The sequence below is a fragment of the Urocitellus parryii genome, chromosome 6 (genome assembly GCF_045843805.1).
Source record: "Urocitellus parryii isolate mUroPar1 chromosome 6, mUroPar1.hap1, whole genome shotgun sequence".
Lineage (NCBI taxonomy): Eukaryota > Metazoa > Chordata > Mammalia > Rodentia > Sciuridae > Urocitellus > Urocitellus parryii.
In genome coordinates this window covers 184606368-184631652 of record NC_135536.1, presented here as the reverse complement: position 1 = coordinate 184631652, position 25285 = coordinate 184606368, and the positions used below count along the sequence as shown (strand labels likewise).

Genomic DNA, 25285 nt, shown 5'->3' with positions numbered 1-25285 from the left:
TCCTGGCTCATTCTCAGCTACTTCGGGACAGAAACGGGGGCCTGTGAACAGTCCCAGTTGTGGGGTCCACACCGACAGCCACAGGTCCCATACAGAAAGGACCACCACACTGCACACAGCACACAGGCCGGTGAGTGGACCAAGGCTATGCAGAGTGACAGGCACCGATGGCTGGCTGGGTTCCCTGTGGAACTCCCCGGCTGAGCAGACCGCGGGCTCCCTGGACTCCGTCCTGCCTGGGGATGGGTGAGGTCACTGCTCTTGGGAGTCCTGTTCCTGCATGAGATGGACCCAGCAGGCGCCAAGACAGTGAGACTCAGCAGGCAGTGGAGGGATCAGGCCACCCCTGTTGCCACACAGCGGCCTCCTCCTCCTGATCAGCGTCCTACGAGGCTACATGTTCCGGTGACCACAGGCTTCTCCCAGTCCCTGTGCCTTTTGCCCGGATTCAATAACCCAGGGCAGGAGGGAGGTCCTCAACAGCCCGAGTTTCTTGGTAAGCAGTTGACGTCACCGGTGCTGGCACACGCTGAAGGACAGTCAAGGCTGTCTGTGCGTGCTCTGCTGGTGTAGGCAGAGTAGTTCACCCCAGATCTCTTTTTCTTGTAAATTCTGCTACTTTTAGGAGTTAGCAGGGTTTTCAGGAAGGGGACTGTCCCATTAGAGTAGACACCTCCATAGTCATCTGCTATGTGCCAGGTACTGGGCTGAGCATGGGGGTTCACTGTGACTGACAGGTGGCCCTGCCAGTGGAGCCAACTCCACAGCCACAGCAATCCACTGCACTGAGGATGTAAGATGGAGGGTCAAGGGTGGGACAGGGGATCAGCAAGGCCTGTGACTGGCTGGAGTGGACGACAGCGCGGAGGGGTGAGCAGGGCTGGGGCCCAGGCAGGGTCCAGGCTGGGTGGGCCTCGAGTGCCGGGCAAAGGCCCTGGCCTTCATCCTGAAGGTCGCAGACGTGTAGACAGGAAGACCAGCTTGGTGCTGAGGGCAGGTGAGGCTCGGTTAGATGACGGGGGCATGGCGGATGCCAGGGGAGGGAGGCAGGATTGGGGACTGGCCAGGGAGCCGGGCCAAGGATGACAGCAGACCGCTGCTGGTACTCACAGGCTGGTCGCATGGGAGAAGACGCTTGTCTGAAAGGTGGGGAGGGGTGGTCTGCTGTGAGCAGACTGGGCTCAGGAATCTCCAGGTGGGGACAGGCTGACCCTGGAGAACTGGTCTAGTGCCCAGAAGACGGGACTGTGCAGTGGAAACTGGCCTGGGCTTCCCATAGTACCCAGCCAAAAGTGAAGACGCAGGGGAGGGAGGGAGGGAGGGAGGGAGGAGGGGAGGGAGGGGGAGAGAGAACACAAGTAATTACTGGTGCACATGTGGGGAGGGAGTTTCAGGGCAGCGAGGAGTGGCCAGCTGGTCCAATACAGCCCAGATCAAGTATGATAAGGAGGCCCGTACCCAGGGGATCTGGCCATGTGGGCCACCAGCTCCCCTAACCAGAGCAGCCGAGGAGCTCCAAGGGGGCAGAGGCCCAAGTGAGCGGGAGGGTGGGTGACCCCGTCCTGGGACTGTGAGGGGAAGACCGTAGGCAGGTGGCAGAGGACGGCTTTTAATTGGATGTGGAGGGAGATTGCTAGTGTGGAGGGTGTTGTCCCCATCCTGGCAATGACCCTCAATGCAGAACTGATTGACAATAGCAGGGACCACGTTCTCGCCTTCTGTCCCGAGCCACCCTTTTAACAACCCTGTGAGACGGACGCCGCTATTTCCACTTTCCAGTGGAGTCTCAGAGAGGCTAGATCCAGCAGTCTGTCTAAGCTCATACGGAGCAGGGCTGGGGTCTGAATCCAGGTCTGGCTGACCCCTGTGTGAGCTCTGGCCACTGCTGAGGGCAGAGGGGTCAGCGTGGGCTGGGCCGGCCCCGCCACATCCTCTCACCCACAGCCACAGACTGCCTCAAAGGGTCTGGGTCTTGTTATCGCTGAGCTGGGAGTCAGCACAGAATTATCAGTCTTGTTTTGACTAATCTTTGCAGCTAATCTTTCTGTATCTTTAGGAGGGAACTGCTGGACACAAACAATGACGGATCTCCTTGGAACCGCAGAGACTGCAGCAGACCTCAAGGGCAGGTTTGGTGTCAGGGACCACACTGCCAGGGCCAGGGCACTTTTAGGACCCTGTAGTTCACTGAGGCCACCATGGCTACAAAGCTGGGGGAGCCAAAGACAGATCACCAAGGGGTGAGGGCTCTGTCCTGCGGGCCTCGGGGAGCCAGGGTACTATGGAGGATGGCCCCGCCATCTCCTTTGCTCAGGGTGAGGGGCTAGAGGCGGAGTCAGGAGGCACCTGGGGCAGAATGATGGGCAGGGCCGGGCAGAGCAGAGGAGATGGACCACTGTCCTTGGTCAAGGGTGCCAATAACTGAAAATGTCCCATCCAATAGAAATCCTCCATCTTCCTGAACATGGTCTTCAGTTCCCATTTGGAAGGGGGCCTAATGCTCCTGCCCACGACCCGGGGCTGGAAGGCTGTGTCGTGGGATGGCAGGGAGCCTTCGTTCCCGTCTGAGGACAGGGCACACTGTACTTCTTCAGCTGTCTGCCTGTCTGTCTGTCCCACTGGAATAAGTAAGCTCTGGGACCAGGGGTGGCCACCTTCTCTGCTCCCTGCACAGGGCGTGGCGAGGGCCTGGTGCACAGGAGGCCTCCTGGATACGCTGGATGAACAAGTGCACAGAGGAATCCTAGTGGAACGCTGGGCAGCCCCACGGGTCTTCCATCAGAGTCAGGGTGACGTCCCCTTGCAGTGACGAGATGCCCGTGAACTTCAGCCTGTTCCCAATACCAGCCCAGCTGCTATGGGGGCTCTGCGGACCCCATCCTCGGCTCCTCCCTGTGGGAATGTGGCAGCTCCTGGCCCAGCCCTCCCCCGGGGCCAGTCCACCTCCCTCACCCTGACTGCTTTTCTGCTTAACTGTCCCTGCCTCCAAGGGGCCGTCCCTGGTTCTCCCACCTGAATCAAGGTCCCTGTTGATTCCTCTGGTGGCACCTGTTACAACTGTAATGGCACGTTCACACAGGTGTACACAGGGTCGTATTGGACGTGCGGATGGCGGCCACTTTGCTCTGAACCATCTCCCTGCTCCTGACTCCCAGGCCCCGCATACAGCAGGTACTCAGTAAATGTCCAGGGTTGAGCCAGTGAGCCCAGGAGCTCTGAGCCCCAGACTGGCAGCTTCCCCACACCCAGATGTCGTTCCTCTCTAAGCACTAGAGGGACAACACACCCCAGTCCTGCTTCCCCTGTCCTGCTGGTCACCAGAGGCCCCACACTGTGTTCCTGCCTGAATTTGCACCTAGATGCTGGCCCAAGTCAGCTGGCCCTGGTGGCCTTGGGGACCCACAGGAGCTGGACTGGCCACTCATCTCTCTGGGTTCCCTCACTGAAGGGGCAGAGATGGAATCAGCCCTGCATTTAGAAAGCTCGCCCTGGGGATGGGCGAGAGCAGGGGACAGGTCAGGCGGCCAGGTCTGCCCCTGCCTAGGCCCCAGGGGAGCTGGGAGTGGGCAGGGTCTGCAGGGTGGGCGGAGGCTGGCTGAGCATGCTCAGAGGCTCCTGGCAGGTGGTGGGACCCCCATGTGAGAGAGAGACAGGAGAGGGCGACCCGCCCCCTCCTCCTCAATGCCGAATGCTCCACACTCAGAATCAGCACGTGGGCTAATTAAAACCATCTTTCCAAAGAATTTATTACAGGATATTCTGAGCTAATTATAAATTCTCTGAGGCCGATCCCGAGCCGTTTGCTAATGCAGTGTTGAAATCTCTTTGGCCACCCTCGTTTCAATTATTCATCAGGCCCCACAACAGTTGTGAACTGTAATTTAAACAGTCAGCTCATGAATATTCAATTAACACAACAAACACTCGTGTGTTTTACTGCCTCCCCGCTCAATATTTTGTCTCCTCGTCCGTGTTTACATGTTTTTATGAACTCTCTAGGAAAGTACTGCTGCTGGAAGTCCCTAGTGAAGCGGGGACTGAAGTGCCAGGAGGCGGAGGAGGCAGAGGCTCCCACGCCCCTTCTTCCAGCAGCAGTGGGTGGTCAGGCTGGAGGTGCTCTGCCAGAGCACAGAGAGGGCAAGGACGAGCCCTGAGGCCACACAGTGGATCCCAGGCTCAGAGAGGACTTGTAGTTCTGGGGAGGTTCCCACTGCCAACTCTGCCACAAATTAATTGGCAAAGGGGGATGGGGGACATCTGGCCTCTGAGACCATGTCCAGAAGGCAGAGCCAGCCAGGCGTTCCTTGATCCCCAGCCTCCGTGGGCAACAGCCAAATGGTGCCTGACCAGGTGGTGCTGTTCAAGGCTGGTTCTGGTCCCCTCCGCAGCCACGTGTCCCGTCCTCCCCCTGAGCTTTCGGCCTCCCAACCCACGGGAAGCTCTGAGGCCCCCAGGACAGCGCCTTCCGCCCTGGCCAGGTGACAGTCACCAGGGTGACTCCCACTTCTCCAGATGGGGAAACCGAGGCTCTGAAGGACGAGCAGTGGCCCTGGGTACAGCTGGGCTGGGGCCGGGCTCCTGGCCCCGTGGCCCCTCTTCTCCTCACTGGATCCAACTACTCCTCCACTGAGGACGGACGTGCTGTCACTCATTCCTCGTGAGGATCCAGAAATGTGGGTGTGGGAAAGAGGGACATTTTCCAGCCATGACGTTGATCGTAAAAACTTCTGCAATCTACACAATCCAGTGGTGACACGGCTGGGGAACGCGGTGTCTGGGTGCTGTTGGTCAAGGGTGAGTGACGAGCCCCCTTGCTGGGCAGTGTGGAGGGAGTGGAGCAGCGACACTGGACAGACAGACAGACCTGGCTGGAGCACTTCCCCACTCATCGGGTAGTCCATGACCTTGAGTAGTCCATGACCTTGAGTCACGTCACCTTAAGCCAGGGCCTGGCTCAGGTGGCTGTTTGAAAATTCAGTAATGCATAAGGATGCCCCCTGCCCAGAACATACCACAACGGTCCCCGTCACTACCACGTCACCCTAATCTAAAATACCTGCCAACGTGCATCAAAATGCGCAAGCCTCCCAGCCAGCCCCCCCATTCAAATTTATTAAACACGGTTATTGAGCACCTACTATGCGTCAGGCACTGACTAGGTGCTGGGGATGCAGCAGGGAATAAAGCAGACCGGGCCCGCTCTCAGGGCACACAGAGGAACATGTCACAGTGACACAGAGGAAAAGAAAGCAGGGAAGATGAGTGAGAAGGTCCAGAGGAGGTGGATGCAATTTTAGAAACTGGGGCCAGAAAAGGCCACATGGAGAAGGTGACATCGGCCTCCCTGTCTAAGACTCAAAAGAAGTATGGGAACATGCTATTCAGACACCGGAGAAGAGCATTCCAGGCAGAGGGAAAGAAGTGCAAATGGCCTGGGGTCAGGCACATCCTGGCCCAGGGAGGAGGCCAGGCATAAGCAGGGCAGGTGAGGGGCAGGCTGTGCAGAGGAGGTGGGCCTCCTTCTGAGACAGGCGTGAAGGCACCGAACGGCCCCGAGCCAGAGCCTCACTGAGACTCAAAGGAGTCGAGGAGGACCCCAGCGTAACCCAGATGAATCTGAGAGAAGGGAGCGGTCACACATGGAGACCAGGAGCAGGCAGTGGAGGACGTACCTGGCCCTGGGTTGGTTGGTTATTTATTTATTTATTTATGATCATGGAGACTGAACCCAGAGGTAGGGGCTCTACCCCGGAGCCACATCCCCAGCACTTTTATTTTTTTATTTTGAGACAGGGTCTTGCTAAATTGCTGAGGCTGGCCTTGAACTTGCCATCCTTCTGCCTTGGTTTCCCCTGTTGCTGGAATTCCAGGCTGCGCTACCATGGCCGGCCCAGGCCCTGGGTTTTGAAGAGTTACATATCCGTAGAGACCTTCGTGCTGGAGATGAAAGCCTGGAAGTTATCGGTGCCTATGGGGCACTTAACGCCACCAGCCTGGATCCGACGGTGACATGAAGGATCCTGAGGGCGTGAATGGAGAAGCCCAAGGTCTGGGCTTTGGTGCTCTTAGGGGCTTCCTCGTGAATGGAGAAGCCCGAGGCGGAGGGAGGGGAGAAGCCAGGAGAGGGCACATTCTGGAAGCCAGTGAAGAGCTGAGCGAGGATGAAGAGTGACCGCGTGACGGGCTGATGACCAGGCGAGTGAGACGAGGGCTCAGGACTGCACAGAGTCAGCCCCAGAGCCACAGCCGACCACACGGAGGGCCATTTCCACCCAGAAGGGGCGAGAGGGGGACGTGGGAGGAGGACGGCCAGACGACTATTTCGAGGAGTTCCAGAGCCCTGAAGGAAATGGCCCAGAGACACAGAACCTGGAAAGGCGAACCCACCGGATCTTGATTTGAAGACTTTGCTGAGTTGCTGTGGCAGAGGGTCTCTCCACCGGGGCTCTGATATTCTGGGATGATTCTCAGTTGTGCGGGGCTCACCCGGCCTTTACCAACTCCAGTTACGACATTCAAAAAAAAAAAAAAAAAACCTCCAGAAGTCACCAAACGTCTCCTGGAAGACAAAACTGTTCCAGTTCAGAACCTCTGATGTAGTAGAAGCTCTTGGGGCCCTGCCCAGGTCTCCTTCACTGGGCCGGCTCCCCACCCCCCAGCCCCTGGGAATGCCGGCTGGGAAAGTCTCCCAGCTGTCCCCTTCCCCAGAACACTGGTCAACTGATGCCACTGACCCCAGGGGGCTACTCAGCCCCCAACCTATGGCCAGGGACCAACCAACACTGGACCCCTGGAGGTCAACCCCTTTGCCCTAAGAAGCCAGGGGCTGGGGCCATTCATGCTCCAGAGCTCCCTGTGGGTCAGGCTGAGGCTCCTCTCCAGCTGAGGGACACGTGATCCCCTGTCCTAACACACTTCCCACTCCCTCTCCCGAGACCCCATGCCAAGGGAGAGGAGAGAAGAATCCGCATTTGGCCAAATGTCCGTCAACAGAAGGTTAAGTTCAGAATGCAACACCCAGACAACGGCAAGAAGAAGAAAAGGACCTACGGTTATGGACAGAGACCCGTTACACTCTGTCACAGGAAACCAGCCATAGAACAGCTCGACAGAACAGACTAGAAATAGAAGAAGGCACCGTACCATGTTCCCCTTCATGTGCCTAAATGCAAGGAAGATATGACTGAAAAGAGACTCAGCCAATGGTAGGTGGACAGTAGTTATTTGTGCATAGTGCAATTTTAATGAATTTATTTTTCCTTTGTATTTGCTTGTGCAAAATACAAAAGATAATGAAATATACATAAAATCCACAAAGCTGTGCTTTGGGAAGAAAGAAGAAAAAGATGTGAGAACATTTCATTTCAAAATTTACAAGACACAAAGCCATACTTGGGGAAAAAAAGTACAGCAATAAACTTTTTATTATTAAACAATAAACAATAAAAGTAAATGAGTTAAAGAATCGAAAATGAAAAATTTAAACTTCTACAGAAAGAAAGAGGAAGAGATTAATAAACACAAAAGGGAAAAATGAATAGATTAAGAGAAAGAAAAGTCATAGAATTGAAACATAACTCTTGAGAGGTCTCTCAAGAAAATGCATAAATAAAAATAGATAAGCCAATAACATGGGTAGGCCTCCAGGAGAGATGAGGCTGAGGAAAGAAAGAACCAGATGCATACAGCTGCAGGGTGGGAAGGGGTGTGATTACAGGGATCAAGCCTACAAAAATGGTAAGAGAATAACATATACAATCAATGGTAATAATTGTCTAGATATTGGTGTAATAAGCTGTGTATTTAAGAAGATGCTGTAACCTTAATACAGAAGGATGTGGAAAATGTCGTGGTTTAGATGTGGTACCCCCCAAATGCTCACATGTGAGGCAATACAAGAGGTTTGGAGGAGAAATGATTGGGCCCTTGCCTTAACCTAATCAATGAATTGATCCCTGATGGGATTAACTGGGTGGTAACTGGCAAGAGGAGTGTGGCTGGAGGAGGTGGTTCACTGGGGGCGTGGCTATGGGGTATATATTTTGTATTTGGTGAGTAGTTTCTCTCTGCTTTCTGATCACCATGTGAGCTGCTTCCCTCTGCCACACTCTTCCGCCATGATGTCCTGCCTCACCTTGAGCCCTGAGGAATGGAGTCTGCTGTCTATGGACTGAGACCTCTGAATAAACTTTTCCTCCTCTACAGTTGTTCTGGTTGGGTCTTTTAGTCACAGCTGTGAAAAAAAGCTGACTAAAACAGAAAGCCACAGACCCGTGTTATTATAAAAAAGGCATTTTATTAAAGAAAAATCCTAAGTAAAACAGTAAATTAAATCCAGCTTCATTAAAACATCCGTGTTTGTCTGTATGTTCACGTACGCCAGTATCCACACACACGGTCACTAGCACTGGGGAAACGATCGATAAATTCATCCCCTCCCTGTACCAAGGAAGGAGAACCATTTGAGTGTTTCAGTGCAAAGTTAGTAGGACCTGATAAAACTCCACAGAAATTATGAGTAAATGGAAAAATGAAGAATTTTTTAGAAATATGCTAAAGAAGGGCTGGGGTTGTTGCTCAGCAGGAGAGCACTGGCCTAGCACATGCGAGGCCCTGGGTTTGATCCCCAGCACCACATAAAAAGTAAGTAAATAAATAAAGTAAAGGTATTGATCCAACTACAACTAAAAAATAAATATTTAAAAAATATATGCTAAAGAAAATGACTTCATGCCAACTGTGAATGGCAGTGCTGATAAACTGGGGAGAAGACAAAAGACAAAGGTCACTTGTCCCTGCTATCCATCACTCCAAGTGACAGTTCAACTCAATGCAAGGCAAGAAACTGGAAAGCAGTTTCTTGGTGGATGTGAAAGACATTCAGAAATCCCCAAACCTCAAATGCTAAGAAATTCTAATTCGAGGCAGTCAGACAAAAATTAAGGCAAGAGCTGGACGCAGTGGTGCATGCCTGTAATCCCAGTGGCTCCGGAGGCTGAGGCAGGAGGATTGCAAGTTCAAAGCAACTTGGCGAGGCCCTAAGCGACTTAGTGAGACCCTGTCTCTAAATAAAAAATAAAAAGGGCTGGGGATGTGGTGCAGTAGCTAGGCGCCCCTGGGGTTCTATCCTCATTACTGAAGGAATAATAATAACAATGATTCTACAAGAGAGACTATGACAGTTCAGAGTGGCTGCTTCTGTGACGTTCTTTGGGGCACAGTAGAAGTGAATGACAGATGTCTGCATCTTGCTTCCCCTACCGCAACGACCTCCCACTTACCAGCGAACAAGTTAGCGAGCGTAAGGCTCTAATCGTGACGGCAATTCAAGCATATGAAACTGTAAAGAAAGTGTGAAGAACGGTGTGTGGGGGGGTGTGGCTCAGTGGCAACTGCCAGCATGAGCCAGGCCCTGGCCCCTTCCCCAGCACTACCAAAAATTTTTTTTTAAATTAAAAAAAAAGGAAAAAAAAAAACACAAGAAATATGTTGGATCCACATACACGTGCAAATATCTATAATATATCTATAATATATAAAACTAGCAGGAGAGCCAAGCATTAGTTATACAAGTGGAAATTCACATGAATAATACAATATAAAGATATAAATTGTCCCCATCTTAATTTGTTGATGAAATTCCAATAGTCTCATAAAAGCGACTTAAGAATACATGTGGAAGAAGAAATGGATGCACTTCACCGGGGGGAAAAAAAAAGAACTGTGGGCAAACTGTGTTGCCAGATGTTAAAACGTACCATAAAGCCAAAGTAATTTTAAAAGTGTGGTAAGTGCTACCGTCATTCTCTCTAAACAGAACTAATAAGAAAGAAAGTGCGGCAAGGACGTGGGGGCAAACAGCGACTAACAGACGGGGAAGAAGCCCCTCTGTCCTTGGTCCCCCCCAGGGCCAGCCCTGCACTGAAGCCTACAGTTAGTTGCCCCCACAGATCTCTTCCTGGGCCCAATCCTATTCGCAGGCTGCTTCCTGGTGGACTTGAACTCAAACCACCAGACTCCTCTGGGAGAAAGCTGTACTTATTTGATAGAAATATATTGACAGTTTGCTGAGGGTTGGGGGACCCCAAGGATGCTCAGTCAGACCCGAGGGTCCCTGTTATGGTTTGGAGGCGAGGTGTCCCCCAAAACTCATGTGTGAGACGATGCAAGAAGGTTCAGGGGAGAGATGACTGGATGGCGTAGTCGTGACCCAGCAGTGAACTGATCCCTGAAGGGATCAACCTGTCACTAAAGGCAGGTGGGGTGTGGTGGAGAAGTGGTTAACCGGGGGCGCGGCTGGGGGCATGGCTTTGGTTTCTGGAGCTCCAGCCCTCTCTCTGCTTCATGGTCACCGTGATCACTGGGAGCCGCTTCCCTCTGCCTCACTCTTCCACCACGGGGTTCAGCCTCACCCCCAGCCCCGAGGGAAGGAGCCGGCCTTCTCTGGACTAAGAGATCTGAAACTGTGAGCCCTCAATAAACTCTCCCTCCCCTGCAGTTGTGCTGGTCAGATTCCTTTAGTCACAGCAGTAGAAAAAGCTGACTAAAATAGTCCCTCAACCAACTTCTAAGTCAGGGGGTCCTGTAAATGGGGGTCCTTAGCTTTCCAGGGGGAAGTCTGGATCCTAGGTCCAGAGACCCCCAGGCTGTGGGATCACCACGGGCAACAGAACCTACAGGAGCCCCACCAGGCCCAGGCCATGGGCAGTGACGGGAGATGGTTGCCATGACAACCACAAAGAGTCTTGGAGACACAGGAGCGTGCAGACGGAGGGGGACACCCCACCACTTAGCTTACCAACACTTGGGCAGGGGGGTGTTCTGGGAGAGCCAGAAAGATGGAGTCTTCCGTGTGGGTTAGCAGAGAGAGAGAGAGAGAGAGAGAGAGAGAGAGAGAGAGAGAGAGAGAGAGAAGAGGCTCACACAGAGAGCGCTTGGAGACAAGCGGCAGCATTTTTATGACCACCGAGCTGAGCACTTTATAAGCATTTAATTTTCCAAACGACCCCATGCGATATGGATTGTTAACACACTCATTTTCCACCCAAGCAAATTAAAGTTCCACCCGAGCACCTGTTCCTCACGGCAGGTGGCTACACAACGCCGGTCTACACCCAGGTCTGTCCAAGTCCAAAGCCAGGGAGGTGAGTCAAGGCCGTGTGGCAGCCCCTCTGGGCAGGGCAGGGCACAGAGACACAGAGGGAGTGTTGAGGTTAAGGGGCTGTAGCGGAGGCCAAGCTCCCGTCCCCAGAGGACAGTTCTGACCCAGTGTAGCTGGCTGGTCACTGCTCACTCGTGCCGTCGACGCCTATCTGGGGAGCAGGTCTCCCATTGTGTGCAGGGGAGGGGGCTGCTCCCTCCTGCATTTGGGGACCCCTCTGCAGGTAGTTATGGGAAGACAGCTCCAGTTTAATGTGACCAGGGTCACCCCAGTAGGCGCATGCCAAAGGACAGGGGCCATCTGCCTGCTGGAGGTGATTTACTTCCACGCGGGGACACAGGAGCAGTGAGTAAGAACAGTCAAGCTCACAGGCAGACAACAGGCAGGGCTGACGGGAGTCTTGTGTGCTCAGACGTAGGGTCCTGAGCCCTGGGGTTCCCAAGGGAGAGGAGGGGTGCCATGGGAGGGGCTGGTAACCATTTCGGGCTGACCCTGTGGTTCAAGGATCTTAGCTGAAGGTCCTGCCATTTGTTGTCACTCTGTGCTTTTGACCAAGTCCTGATTCTCCTGGTCCAGCTGCTGCCAGTGCTACAGATGTCCAGCTCGAGTCCTTCTGTCCATCTGCTCCTGCTCTGTCCTCCCATGATCCTGAAGGTGGGCTTTGCTGAGACGCCCCACCGGAGCCCCACACACGGCCCTCAGGAGGAGCCAGGGGAACTTGCCTCCTGCTGGTACAGAGGCCCCTGGCCCCCCCACCTGGTGGGGAGGGGCGCTGGCCCAGCCCAGAGTCCAAGGCCCTGGGTGTCCGAGGGCCTGAGGATCTGCATCTCTAACGAGGGCCTGAGGATCTGCATCTCTAACAAGCTCCGGGGATGCTGGAGCCCCCGGGCGGAGCAGCACCTTTAAGAGCCAGTGGGTGGTGAGGGCTGCTGGAGCCCCATCCAGACACACCCTGGCCGTGCTGCCCGCCCAGGGCCCGTGCTGCCCTCTCATTGGGGAAACGGCCCCTAGCCATGGGAGTCTCGTTGCCCAGAAGTTATGCACTAGCTCTTCCCCCTCCTTGTCTGCAACCAAACACTGACTCACCCTCCTGCGGTGATGCACATGTCAGCCACACGGTGGTCTGGTTCACACTCCAGCGCTCCCAGTGGGACCAGGCAGAAGCCCTTCAGCACAGATTGGATACATCTAGAATATCTCATTCACTCCTCATAACAACCCGTGAAGAAACTGTGGCACAGAGAGGTTAAGGAGTTTGGCTGAGGTCACACAGACCCATGACTGATCTTCAACCTGAAGGACAACAGCCTCTCTCTGGCCCATTCACTCATTGACTTAGAGATGCACTCTCCCTCCACCCTGGCCACAATGCCCCCGGGGTAACTTGGGTTCTGTCCATTCTGCAGAAGAAAAAAAGAGAGGCTGGGAGAAAAGTGACCTGCCTCAGGCAGTCCATCCTAGTGCCAGGGACAGGAAGAGGACCCAGGCTTCCCGCCTGCTGGCCTGGGTATCAGTTTCTGGGGTGAGGAGAGGAGGCTGCTGGCCTGGGTATCAGTTTCTGGGGTGAGGAGAGGAGGCACTAAGAACGCCTCCCTCACTGGGAGAGAGCTCCCTCAGAACACACGCTGCTCACCCACTTCCTTTCCTTTTCCTCTACCTCTGGGCTCCAGTCCCAGCCTGTTTTATTTCTTATTTTATTTTTTCACTGTTGCTCAGCCTGTCCCTGAACTTGACAATCCACCCGACTCAGCCTTCCAAATAGCTGAGAGTATACACATGGGTCAACATGCACGGGCACCCCCTGCCCGTCTGAATCCCGGGTATATATATGAAAAACGAGGATAATTCAATCTCCCCCCAAAGTCGGGATGAGACACAGTGGACCACACTGTTAGAACAGGCCACGGGGCCCCATCTGACTTATTCTCCAGCAACGATGAACTCAGCACTCTAAATTTGAGAGGTGTTTACCCAGCACTCAATCTTCATTTCATTCATACAGTCAATCAACAAACCCTCTCCAGACACCTGCTGTACCCCACCCGGGAAGCTAGGCACCAGGAACTGGCCCACTGGATTCTCACAGTCACCTCCTGCGGCAGCCGACATTGGCTCCATCTTACTGGGGGCTCAGAGCAAGTGCCCAAGGTCACCCACCAGGCAGAGCAGGGACGGCAGGACTCCAGGCTCTCAGCTCAGTGCTGCGCGTGGGCACCAGGGTGCCACCAGAGCAGCTCACGGCCCGCGGTCACCTCACAGGGAGCTTTTCCTGGACCAGCCCCGCGCCCTCCCGGAGCGTGAATATTTAGATGAGTTTTATTTGTCTTTCCGTCCTTTATGAAGACTCCGCCGGGTTCTAAATGGACAAAGCCACAAGACAGAGAAGCCGCCCGAGAGGGACTTTTGATTATCCAGCCGGAGCCCGGGGAAATGACTCCAATGAATCTCCCGCTTTATGGGCTCCCGACATTCCGCGGAGCCAGAGACGGCTTCTCAGAAAGCCGCCGGTCCATTAAAAGCTCATTTTCCCCAACATGGCTCTGAATATGCGCTGGGAGGAAAGGGCCATTAGAGGAGTCGCGGGAGCCGGGCTGACGAATGGGCTGCGCCTCCCCAGCCCTCCCTCCCTCCTGACTGGGAGCAGCCAGGAGCTCCGCTGCCAGGCTTGGCCCCCTGCCTGGAGTGACGTTAAACACCTGGCCCCTGCACTCCCGGAGGCGGGAGGTCAGGGCACCGATTAGCAGCCTGGCAGCGGGTGGAGAGGGCGGTTCCGAGGGCAGCCAAGGGGCCATAAAACATGACAAACTGTTTCATGAATTCTAGCAGAAGAGGTAGATGGCTCTGAACAGGAAGGTCCGTACAGGGGTGGGGATTACTTATTTCTGGTTTGGGCCACTGTCCTCTGGTCCCCAGGGCTCAGCCCCAAGGCCACCACCTCCAGGAAGCCCTCTCTGCCTTCACTCACCTCTGAGCCCCGCAGAACTTCCACTGTGAGCTCTGAGCCGCTCAGCTTCACGCTGTGGTCGCTGATGAACGTGACTGTCTCGGTTGGGGCTCGATACGGCCCGCCCGTGGGGCTCAGGCCTGGCTCATTGTCTCACCCTTGCTCATTCGCTCACTCCCTCACTCATCGGAAGCCCTCGTAGGTGAGATTCGGAGCCCAGGCTCCTTCCCAGGGCGGAGGATTACAGCGGAGACAAATATAGAGCGCTTAAGTGGAGGCCAGGCACACAGTAGGTGTTAACTAAGTGTCAGCAGACCACAGTTACAGGAAATGCATCCATTCATTAAGAAAAGTTCCCTAGAGGGTCAAATGAAGTGTGGCCCATGCTGTCCAGAGGCCAAGACAAGACGTCTGGCCACATGCGTGTGCAGGGGCAGTGCACCAGGGCTGGCTGTCCCGGTTCTGCCATGGAGGACGCTTCACCATGGTGGGTTGTCGTGCCAGCCCCTGCCTACCATAGAAGATGCGAAGCCCTTGGCTCCAGAGGAAGTCCACTGGCTGCCATTCTCTGCTCCCCTTCCCTGTCCAGACGGAGCACCGAGGGCCTCCTCCAACCTCCCCTGGCCCAGGTGTCACTCACAAGCATTCTGCACACCCTCTACAGGGCCAAGAGCACGGGGCTGGAGTCAAGACCTGGCTGCATGTTCTGGCTCGGCCCTGTTTCTAACCAGGGTCAAGTTAATCTCTCCTTCTGTTCATTCAGAACCAAACAGATATCGAAGCTGGGCCCCTGGCTAGGTGCTGGTGCCAGAGAACGGTGCAAAGCCCAGGCCTGGCCTTCAGGCTGTCTCAGGCTGACGGAGAAGATGAGCACATAAATGGGCAGCCACAGACATTCATGAATTTAGACTGTTCCCACATTTAGGTAAATTTTTGATACATTGTTTATCATGTTTTTTTCTTTTGTGTGTGTTAATTGGGTTCTTAAAATGAACTGCTGCATTAAGCCAGGTTTGGTGGCACTCACCTACAACCCCAGCAACTCGGGAGGCTGAAGCATGAGGATTGCAAGTTGGAGGCCAGTCTCTGCAACTTAGCGAGGCCCTAAGCAATTTAGTAAGACCCTGTCTTGAAATAAAAAATCAGAAGGGTTAGGGATGTTATTTAATGGTTAAGTGCCCTGGGTTTAGTCCCTGGTGCCCCAAACAAAAACCAAACAAACAAAACTATTGCATTAAAATATTATTTACTAAGTTTTGGGGCACTACCTTAACTTTGATGATTGAGGTAAGAACCGCACATGCCTCTTCCTCGTTTCAGCCAGGAGGGTCCAGAAAATCCCAGGGAGAAGACTTCTGAACTGGGTTCTAATGCAGGAATATGAGTTCCCCAGGATGAGGCGGGAAGAACCTTTTAAGCAGAGGGGAGAGCATGCAGTGGTGCCCGACCAGGGTTGATTCTGTCCCCTAGTAGACATTTGGCAGTATCTAGAGAGATTTTTTTTTTCTGGGCGGGGATACCAGAGATTGAACTTTTGGTCTCACTGAGTCGCTTAGCACCTCGCCATTGCTGAGGCTGGCTTTGAACTCGAGATTCTCCTGCCTCAGTTTTCCTGAGCTGCTGAGATTACAGGTGTGCGTCACCATGGCCTGGCTACAAAGATTTTTAAATTTTGATTTTGACTAGGGAAGAAGGACTAGAAGCCAGGAATAATGAGTGGAGGCCAGGGATGTGGCTAGACACCTGCCAATGCCCAGGACAGCCACCTGCAACGGAGAGTCATCCATTGTCAGTGTGCGGAAGTTGAGAACCAAGGTGGCCACGTCACGGCACACAGAGCTGCCTCAGGCCGACCTCATAGCCCTTCTAGGCCTCAGTTTCTGCTTCTGAAAAATGGGAATCATAATGATGCCTTGTCACAAGGCCACCAGGAGGAGGCAAGGGCTCCATTTTTGCATAATAAATAAACATGTATGTGCTCCATAAACGTCCAGGCCCACATTGGAAACCTCTCGAACTTCAGAGCAAATGGTTCTCAAAAGAGACAACGCCCCCAGGTTCCAAAGAAAACTTCCACACAGAAGAGAACATGTTTTGTTCTTTTCTGACCTTCCTTCTGGAGAAAACCATGAATCTTATCTCCCAACCAATGTGATCCGGAGCGTGGAGAGCCAGCCCGCGCGGAGTCTTATCACTGGCTTGAGTTTTAACAGGGAGTGAATTTTTATGACCGAGTTGTAAACCTTTGCAGAAATCATTTTTAAACTAAAAAACGCTGACAGATTCTTAACTACCATAGCTGCTAAATTAAGCATGAGGGATGGGGTGGGAGGGGTGTGTGTATGTGTGGAAGAAAATAAAAGTGGCCTAAAAGAGTTAGTGGAGGTAAAATAATGTTCATTAAAAATAGAAAAACAAACACACGCGCAAAAATCTTTTGTGTTCAACTTCACACTCGTACATCATAATGTTCCAGTAAAGGGCCATTTCCCCTGAGATAATAAAAGAATTGAATTTTTCCTTATCGGTCATCTATTTTTCTAGCCCATGCTATTACTCCCGCTCTGGGGTTGCTAGGCAACAAGAAATATTAATAGCAGCTTTTATTAGCTTAGCTTTTGCAGCCGAGTACCAGAATGAGAAAATGGGGAACATAAATGTGTTACATAAATCTTTCAACCTTTCAGAGCTGGTGTTAGTCTCTGTTTTCATAATGATTTATTGAAGTGATGGTTCATTTATAAGAAAAAGGAGTGCAGGATAAGAAAACGAAGCAGCCCCGGCAGGAGTGTTGGAAAATAAATAATTATAGCAGGAGAGCCAAAGCTGTTTAAAGCCATTTTTCTGAGTTTTATAAAATGTAAAAAGACATATTTCTTTTGCTTACTGCCTCTGAAAAACAGGGGGAGGGGTTTTTATCCGTACACTGATGCTTACAAAGGAACCTTGAGCCTCTAGTCACCCCACTGAAGACCGTCGGAGGCCCATTGCGGAGATCTCCCACACCCAGAGGGAAATGAGACAAAACATGGCACCCCTGTTTTTACTCTGATAGATCCATCCCCTGGTCACAAGGCCAAGAGGAGTTGCCTTGGGGCCCTGCTCTTTGGCAAGTTGTGGAACTGTCACTTTTCTGTTGCTATTAAGCTCCAAGTCCTGACCAAGGTCCCAGTGTAAGTGATATGCTCTCCCCTGCCGGCCCCCAGCTGCCCCGTCTCCACCCACCAGGGCCTTTGATCTGTCTTCCCAATGCCCACTTCTCGGACCCACCTGTGTGGGCAAAGCTCATGCCCAGCAAGTCAGAGTGGACAAACAGAGAGACGAGGCTGAAGCCACAAACCCTGTCAATAAAATGAATGCGTGAACAAACACAGCGGCTTGCACTTCTAGAAAGCCTTCTGTGCCCCACGTCACCTACAGCTGTCACTGAGACTTCCTAAGTTCCTATGAGCAAGGAATCTTACCTCTGTTGTGCAGATGAGGAAACCGAGGCTGAGGGAGGCGGGCTCCTTGACTCTGGGCACAGGGTGGGGAGGTAACGAGTCGGGGGCAGCTGGGTTTGAACTTGGGTTGGCCTGAGCGCAGAGCCTATGCTTCTCAGTACTGGATGATACTAAATGTCACAACAAAAGCTCACAGACAAACAGAACGTCACCACAGCAGATGCCAAAAGGGGCCACACAGTCCCGCCTCCTTGCATCCACCCCTTCCACAGTGTGACTGCCAACTCTCCCTTCAAGGGGCAGGGTCTATTTCGACACCATGGACTCTGGTCACATGGTGTGGGTTCATGGTCACATGGACTCTGGCTTTGGCGCATAGGACCGCAGCAAATGTGATGCCGACAGAGGTTAAAAAGTGCCTGTGCACTGGGGCTCACCGAGCTGCCACCATCACCGCCTGAACAAGCCCAGGTCCCCGTGTGATGAGAGACCCGTGGCCAAGTCACTCCATGAGTCCCAGCTGACATTGGGCCAAGTACTGAGATGTCCACAAGAATCTTGGACCATATAGTCCCAGGTGAGCTGCAAGCTGACCCCAGAAATCACCTGAGCCATGGAGATCAAAAGAACTACCCCGCTGGCTCACAGAGAACTAATAAGAATTCATTGCGCTAAGCCACCAAGTGTGGGGTGGTTTGTTACACAGCAAAGCTGACTGATGCAATCATAAAACAAAGACACTTATGCATTGAGAATTATAAAAAGAACCCATTGGACTAGGGGATCTCTACTGCCCCCCCTCTGTGGCTTCGAAGTCCAGAGGAACAAAGGTTGGGGGGCCTTTGGTCCCTGTGTTTCAATTCATGTGAATCCAACAGGGACAGATCAAGCCTCCTCGGGGGAGGAGGGAACAAGCAGGGCAGGGTTGGCAGGAAGGGAGATTGGAGGGGAAGAGGGGAAGAGCTCCGAGCAGGAAGAGCAGGCGGGAGGGGTCAGGAGGTCTCTGAAGGACCCCCCAGAGTCAATACACAGGCCCTGCCCCTGAGCTGTGGACTAGCTCATGGAAACCATCTTTCCAGCCAGTTGCAAGTGGTCACTAAGGTACTGTCCCCCAACAGCCCACCCCAGAACACTAGCCCAGGACTTAGGGTGGGGGGTCCCTGGGCCTGGCCCCAGCCCTGGGTGTGCTGGGAGAAGGACGCGTTCTGGCAGGATGCTTTGAGACAGGGATCTGAATTCAGCATCAAGATCTAAAACTCAGCACAAGGGACTTTGATCCAAGTTCACAGGATGTGAGCCTCTGGTCAGTGGCCTGGGTGGCGACGGCGGTGGGGAAGTTTACTGAACCTCAAACCCATAAGCTTGTCCTGTGTGGCTCAGCTGACAAAGTGATGTGCCCATTTTCCTGCTGGTGATTTCCCTGGAGCTGGGGTCCCCATCTCCATTTCACAGATGGGAAAACTGAGGTTGAGAGAGAAGCCATCACCTAAGTTCCCCAAGAAAGCTGGGGGCAGAATGTTTGAATGACCCCTGTGTCCACCTCTGTGTTCCCTGGGGCCTGCGACTGGACCACAAAGCCCCAGGGATCCAGAGAAGTCAGCCTGGGAAACCCAGATTCCTGGGCCACCAGGAGCCACTGCAAGGGGGACCTGAGCTTTTCAGGAACCCATTGCCCCTTGGCTCCGGCCTCTACGCGCCCAAGCCCCTTCCAGGAGCTTCTCTGGCTTGAGGGAAGGTCCAGGCTCCCCGGGGAACTCGTCTGAGAGCATCAGGCTCCATCCCTTCCCAGGACAACCCTCCCCCGGGAATCCAGGCCCGTCAGCGGCGACGTTTCCCAAGGACGACTCCCAAATAAATGATTTCAGACTTAACAGAAGCCGCTTAATAAATTCCACTCTTGGAGTTTCTTTGGGTATTTTAGAAACTGATTTATACATGCACTATCTCTCTCAAAATGAGACAATCAACACGGGATGAAATTATTGAGTTATGAAAATAGGGGTCAGATGGAGGTGCCGCGCTTTAAATTAAACCGGCAAAATATATCTTTCATACTAAATTGACTCTTTTTGTCTTGGAAATGAATGTTTAATCAGTTAAGACGCCCAAGTCGAGGGAGAAGCCTTGAGCATATTTAATTTTGTAGAGGGACCCGATTCCAGTACTGCGCATGAGTCCTGCTGGCAGCCATATCTTTAAGGGAGAAGGGCCGACGTCACATGGGCCAGTGAGGCCGAGCCAGTGGGCAGGGGACCGGAAGGAATGGGTGGCCTCTGCGGTCTGAGCCAAAGGGGGTCCTGGCATTTATGAGATGACTGGCCTTGTCCCTCTCTGCAGGAACAACATCTCTGGCACATGGCACTCTGTGTCATACTACCTGGCACACCTTAGCATCAGGGCGTCCTCTGAGCCACCTGCAGCAGGACTGCACCATCCCTCAGACACCTGGTGAAATTAGAAAGTGGCCAGGAGGGGACCCAGCTGGGCTGGAATTCAGGTTTTACTGTTTAAGAACCCGATGGCATTAAATCACTCATAAAGTACTTCCAGAACCCATTCTGTGTCAGGCGTCACCTCCTGTATGGAGTGATAATGACAGTTTCTAAGGGGTACCTGCTGACCCTTGACTATGCTAAGCACTCCCAGGGCCTACTAGTACTCATGGTACTGAGTGTTCCCACTGTACAGATGAGGTGGTAGAGGCACGGATTAGATTTTGTATCCTTGAACTCATTAGAATACTTGTACTCCTTTGATCATGTTTCCTCCCTGCAAAAGGCAGAGCCTCCAGTTAGGAAGCGATAACCCCACATCTGAGCTGGCACCCAGAGCACCGTACCCTGACCCTAGTACAACATTGCTTCATTTTTTAGAAACAGGGTGTATTAGTCAGCTTTGCATCACTATAACAAAATACCAGACACAGGTGACTTACGAAGAAAAAAGAGATTTATTTTAGTTCACAGTTCTGGAGGCTCAAATCCAAGATGGAGGGGCCACATTGGTTAGGTCTCTGGCAAGGGCAGCCCCTCAAAGTGGGAGGGGGCACAAGAGCAGTGGTTACATCTTGAGCCAGGAAACAGAGAAAGAGAGGAAGAGACCAGGGTCCCACAATCCCTTTGGAGGGCACACCCCCAAGAATGTAAGGACCTCCCACTAGGTTCCTTCTCTTCAAAGCCCATAGCACCTCCTAATATGCCATCTTGGGGACCAAGCTGGATACTGCCTGGGGCCACCATCCATACTCAAACCATAGGGTAGCCTTCGCTTCATCTACACAGAGTTCCTCTGACGTCTTATAATAGCTCCTGAGCCCAGAGCACTGGCTAGTACCTTGTAGGTGCTCAATATGGAACAATGGCTGGTACCAACCTAGTAGGTGCTCAATAAAGGAGCCTGTATTAGGTTTAAAAAAAGTTCCACTTCCACTAAGATAACAGGCCCTAATCCTGGGAACCCATAAGTGTCACTGTATTGGAAAAAAAGGGTCTTTGCAAAGGTGACTAAGTCAAGGATCTTGAGATGGAAAGATGATTTTGGCCTAGCCCTAAATGTCATCACAAGTGTTCTTAGAAGAGGGGCAGAAGGGCATCCACTGACAGAAAAGAAGGCAGTGTGGGGTGGAGGCCGGGACCGGAGAGACCTGGCTGCAAGCCAGGAGTTACAAGAGGCGAGGACAGATTCTCCCCCAGAGCCTCTGGAGGAAGTGTGGCCCTCCTGGTACTTCATTGCAGCCCAGGGTCCTGATTTGGGAGCCTGTGGATTTGCAGTCATTTGAGCAGCTACAGAAAACACACTCCCCTGCCTCCTCCGAGCCTCCGTCCCCTGGGCTGAGCCCTCCCGGCTCCCCGCTCTCAGTGGAGCAGGCCTGCACTGGCTCTTGACACCCAGCAGGTGCTAACACAAATCCCACATCACCCGGGCAGCAGGCGTGACACCCAGGGACATCCCCTTCACCCTGCAGTTCCCACGAGTTTAACAGTCTGTCATGAGGGGCCTCTCGCCTCTTGGCCAGACAGACCCAGCGTTCAGCCCCATGTTCTTATCTGGCTTCCCAGTTGGCGCAGGCCTCTCCCGGTAATAGGGTCGGCTTATCTTTCATTACATAACGAGCGAGTATAAAATCCAGCGAACCCTTGCAAAGTCAGGCTAATGGAAGAATTAAGGCCATCTGAATGGAGGAAGCATCCGAAACGTGAACTCGTTATGGAGAAATCTGGAAACGACTACCAAGTGCCTGTTTGGATGGAGCCCAACACAAGCATTTCTCGAAGGAGGGGTTATCTTTGATAAATAGATGACATGCTTTGTAATTATCTGAGCTTCTATTACCTGGGGTCCTACAAGTGCACCTGGGAGTTTCTGCAACCTGTTCCTTTGGGTAAAGGAGATTAAAGAGGGCTGGGGCCACTCCACTACAGCAGGAGCTTGTTTTTATTACTAATAATAACAATAGCAAATACTCCCTGACTCTTCACTCCCCCCAGACATTTACTAAGACTTTGCAAAGTACATTATCTCAGATGGGCTTCAGTAGGACCTGGGGGCAGGGCTGTGATCATTCGGCCCAGAGGTGCAGCCAGGATTGATCTTCTGTCCACGCACTAACCACACCCCACGCCGTCTCCCTGAGCCACCAGCACGTGAGCCGGCAACCAGGACTGCAGCCGTCCCCACCCCTGCACCGCAGCTCTCCTAACAAAGGTGTCCACCTGCTTCTGTCCTTGTTTGTGTGACCATAAATCCTGAACAGAGGTGGTCTGGAGGAGTGAGGGTCTTGTGGGTAAGTCAGCTGGACAGCAGCTGAGGTGTCCACCTGCGGCTGAGGTGGAATTAAGGTTGTGGACCATGGAGTCTGAATGGGAAGGTCTCTTAGAAGCAGCAGCCGAGGAGCTGCATTATGGAAAGTCCCCAAAGGAGAGTGTCCCCTGAGAACAGAGCATCAGTTTTCACTGAGCTCTTTAGGGAGAGCGGACCCAGAACACGTGGGTCTTGAGGGGGCTCCCCCTTCTCCTTTTACCTCTCACCTGGCGTCACGAACCAAACCAAACCAAACCGTGAGTGGCTTCAACCCAGAGTCCACCGGGAATTTGTTGGCAATAAAAGAGTCAACGATTAAGAAATGCAAGAGAGTTCAGATGGTCAGCCAACGAGCGGAGTCTAGAGGTCCTAGACCACACTGAGCCACAAACTGGGCTGTGGCTTCTGAGCAGCCACTACAGAGGTGGACCCATCCCACCCGACACCGCGGGGCTCTGAGGGGAAAGTCAAGCAAGCAGCCCCTCCTCCTGCCCCCGGGGTGTGCGTGCGTGCGTGACCCAAGCTGACAAAAGCCTCCCAGGACACAGTGGCAGGTCAGTGTCGCTCGGTCATGGCGGTCCCTGGGAGACAGGGGCCTTCCGGAGACATGAGGACTGTGCTGGAAGCCATCAGGCCTGCTGTGTGGACGCAGGCATGCAACGGGGCCCTAAGGACACAGCTGGAGTTCCTGGATTGAGCCATGCCTGAAACCCTTTGTCCACCCTTGGGTAGTTCAGGCTTTTTTTTTTTTCTTCAGTTAGTATGAATTTGGTTCCTGTTGCTTAAAAATGAATATACAAGAGTTCTGACTAATATATAGATATACCTACTGTTAGCTGTGAAATGGGGGGAAAAAGCAAAAACAGACTCAAATAAGTTGTTCAGGAAAAGTCCTAGAATTCCCTTATGGAGACTTTTCCATTGGACCAAAAAAGACCTAGTGACATTCTATCCACCTGGATGGGTGAAGGCAGCATTCATGCTAAGGAGACACAACCCCAGAATCCAGGCCATGGAGACCCAGGCTCTGCTCAGCCTTCACCTCCTCTTTCCCTCCTCGACTTCAGGCCTTGCCCTCCACCCTGAGGAAGAGAAGGAGCCACAGGCTGCCCCCGCACAGCACACGCACCTAGTCATCTTCTCTGGTGCGTGCTGTTCCCCCAGCCTGGGAGACCCCTTCCTGCTAAGACTTTGCGTATATGAACTTTACTTTGGTAATCACCCTCTTTCCTGGCTGCTTAAGCAAGATACAATTAAAAAAAAAAAACACAAACACCAAAACCTGATTCCACTTACATAAAATGTCCAAACTGGGCAAATCTATTGAAATAGAAAGTAATCAGTGGTTCTCAAGGACTGGGGGTACAGCTTTCTTTTGGAGGGTGATTGTCTAGATAGTTCTATGACCATATACACAGGAAGAGCTACACTTTAAATGGGTAGATGATATGGTATGTGAAATGTACTCCAGTAAAGGCTGTTAAAAATTGTTAAATGAGATCATAGTATTAACGAATAATAAAACAGATCCCAAGGTGTTATAAACAGAGCCCAGAAGTGAGCCGAGTGATGAGTAAGTTTCCCTCGGTGCCGCCCCGGCTTCTGCAGACTCCCATAGACGACCAACGGCACCCACACCCTGCCAGGGAGCAGGACTCTCATCACAGCTGGATATTCTGCTTCTCTCGACCGGTGTCCCTGCCATGAGTGAAGGAAGCATGGCAGGAGGTAGGACTCACCGTGGGCAGCTGGCCTGAGAGCAGGTGGCCGTCCTGGGCCAGCATGTTGGACACCATGATAGCCGGGAGGTCCATGGCCTGGTAGGAGTAGGCAGGGAGAAGACCGTTGGGTGTAAGCCCGTGGCACAGCGAGTGGTAGCTGGCTTCGTGGTCCCCCAGGTGCAGGAGAGATGGCTCAGGGAGGTTGGGAGGTGTTATCGGAGGGATCTCATAGTCTTCGTTGCTCTCACTCTGGCTGTTATAGGTCTAAAACATCAAAAGGGCACGTTGGCGGGGGGTCAGTGTCTTAAAACTGCAGAACACACTCAACACCACCATAATAACAACCCCTTGGCAGAGAGAAGGGATGATTCTTCTGCAAGGCAGAGGGTCTAGGTGGCCCCCTGACTTGGAAAGACTCCTGCTCCATCCCAAGCAGATGCTCCCTCCCACCAGAGGTTCCACACACAAAAGCCTGCTCTCCTGGAGAACAAGACTGGCTCCTGTCACCTGCTTCCTTCTGTTTGCCCCTCAGAACCAGCCACCACAGCCCACCCAAGATCTACCTTTCCACAGTCACCCATTTTACAGACTGGGACCCCAGGCTAAGAAGGAAAACGGACCATCCAAGTCAGCAGAAGAGCTGGGAATGGAGCTGAAGCACCCAAGCCCTGTCCAGTGGGCTTTCCAGGCAGCTGGATGCTTTTCTCTTACAAGTTCCCAACAGCCAGCCCAACCCCGGCCTCTCTCACGTGCCCCTGTCTTAGCAAATGGGACAAATGTTCCTCTAGAAGAACAAAGGTGGAGACTAGGGGCAATGCTGGCCACCTTCTTTCCAGTCCTTATTTGTGTATTTTTCTGGCCTTGCCGAGCTGACCAGGGACACCCAGGACACTGGTGAACAGAAAGGCTGAGCGTGGACATGCTTGCTTCTCCCTTGTCGTTATGGTCGCGATATTTTACTGAAAAGTACGATGAGTTTGCACTTCTGTTTTTTAACTTTGAGACGAGGTCTTGCTAAGTTGCCGAGGCTGGCCTCTGACTTGCCATCCTCTTGCCTCACCTCCTGGGTCACTGGGATCATGGACATGTGCCACCGTGCCCAGTCTAGCTGAGTTTTTTTTTTTTTTTTTTAATTGTGCATTGCTTTTTAAATTTTATCAAATTCTTTCCCTCTGCCTCCACTGAAAGGCCCAAGTGACCCTCCTTTTTAAATTCA

The 25285-nt window shown here is 52.7% G+C and overlaps 1 protein-coding gene across 4 annotated transcripts in view; it reads right to left on the bottom strand.

Annotated features, from left to right (window-relative positions):
- Tox2 (TOX high mobility group box family member 2) overlaps window positions 1-25285 on the bottom strand; it is a 124747-nt gene that overhangs the window by 22043 nt on the left and 77419 nt on the right. For all 4 annotated transcript variants that reach the window (XM_077800044.1, XM_026383272.2, XM_077800045.1 and 1 more), the window contains exon 3: window positions 24088-24333. In XM_077800044.1, coding sequence (XP_077656170.1) covers window positions 24088-24333 — 246 coding nt within the window. The remainder of the gene's footprint in view (window positions 1-24087; window positions 24334-25285) is intronic.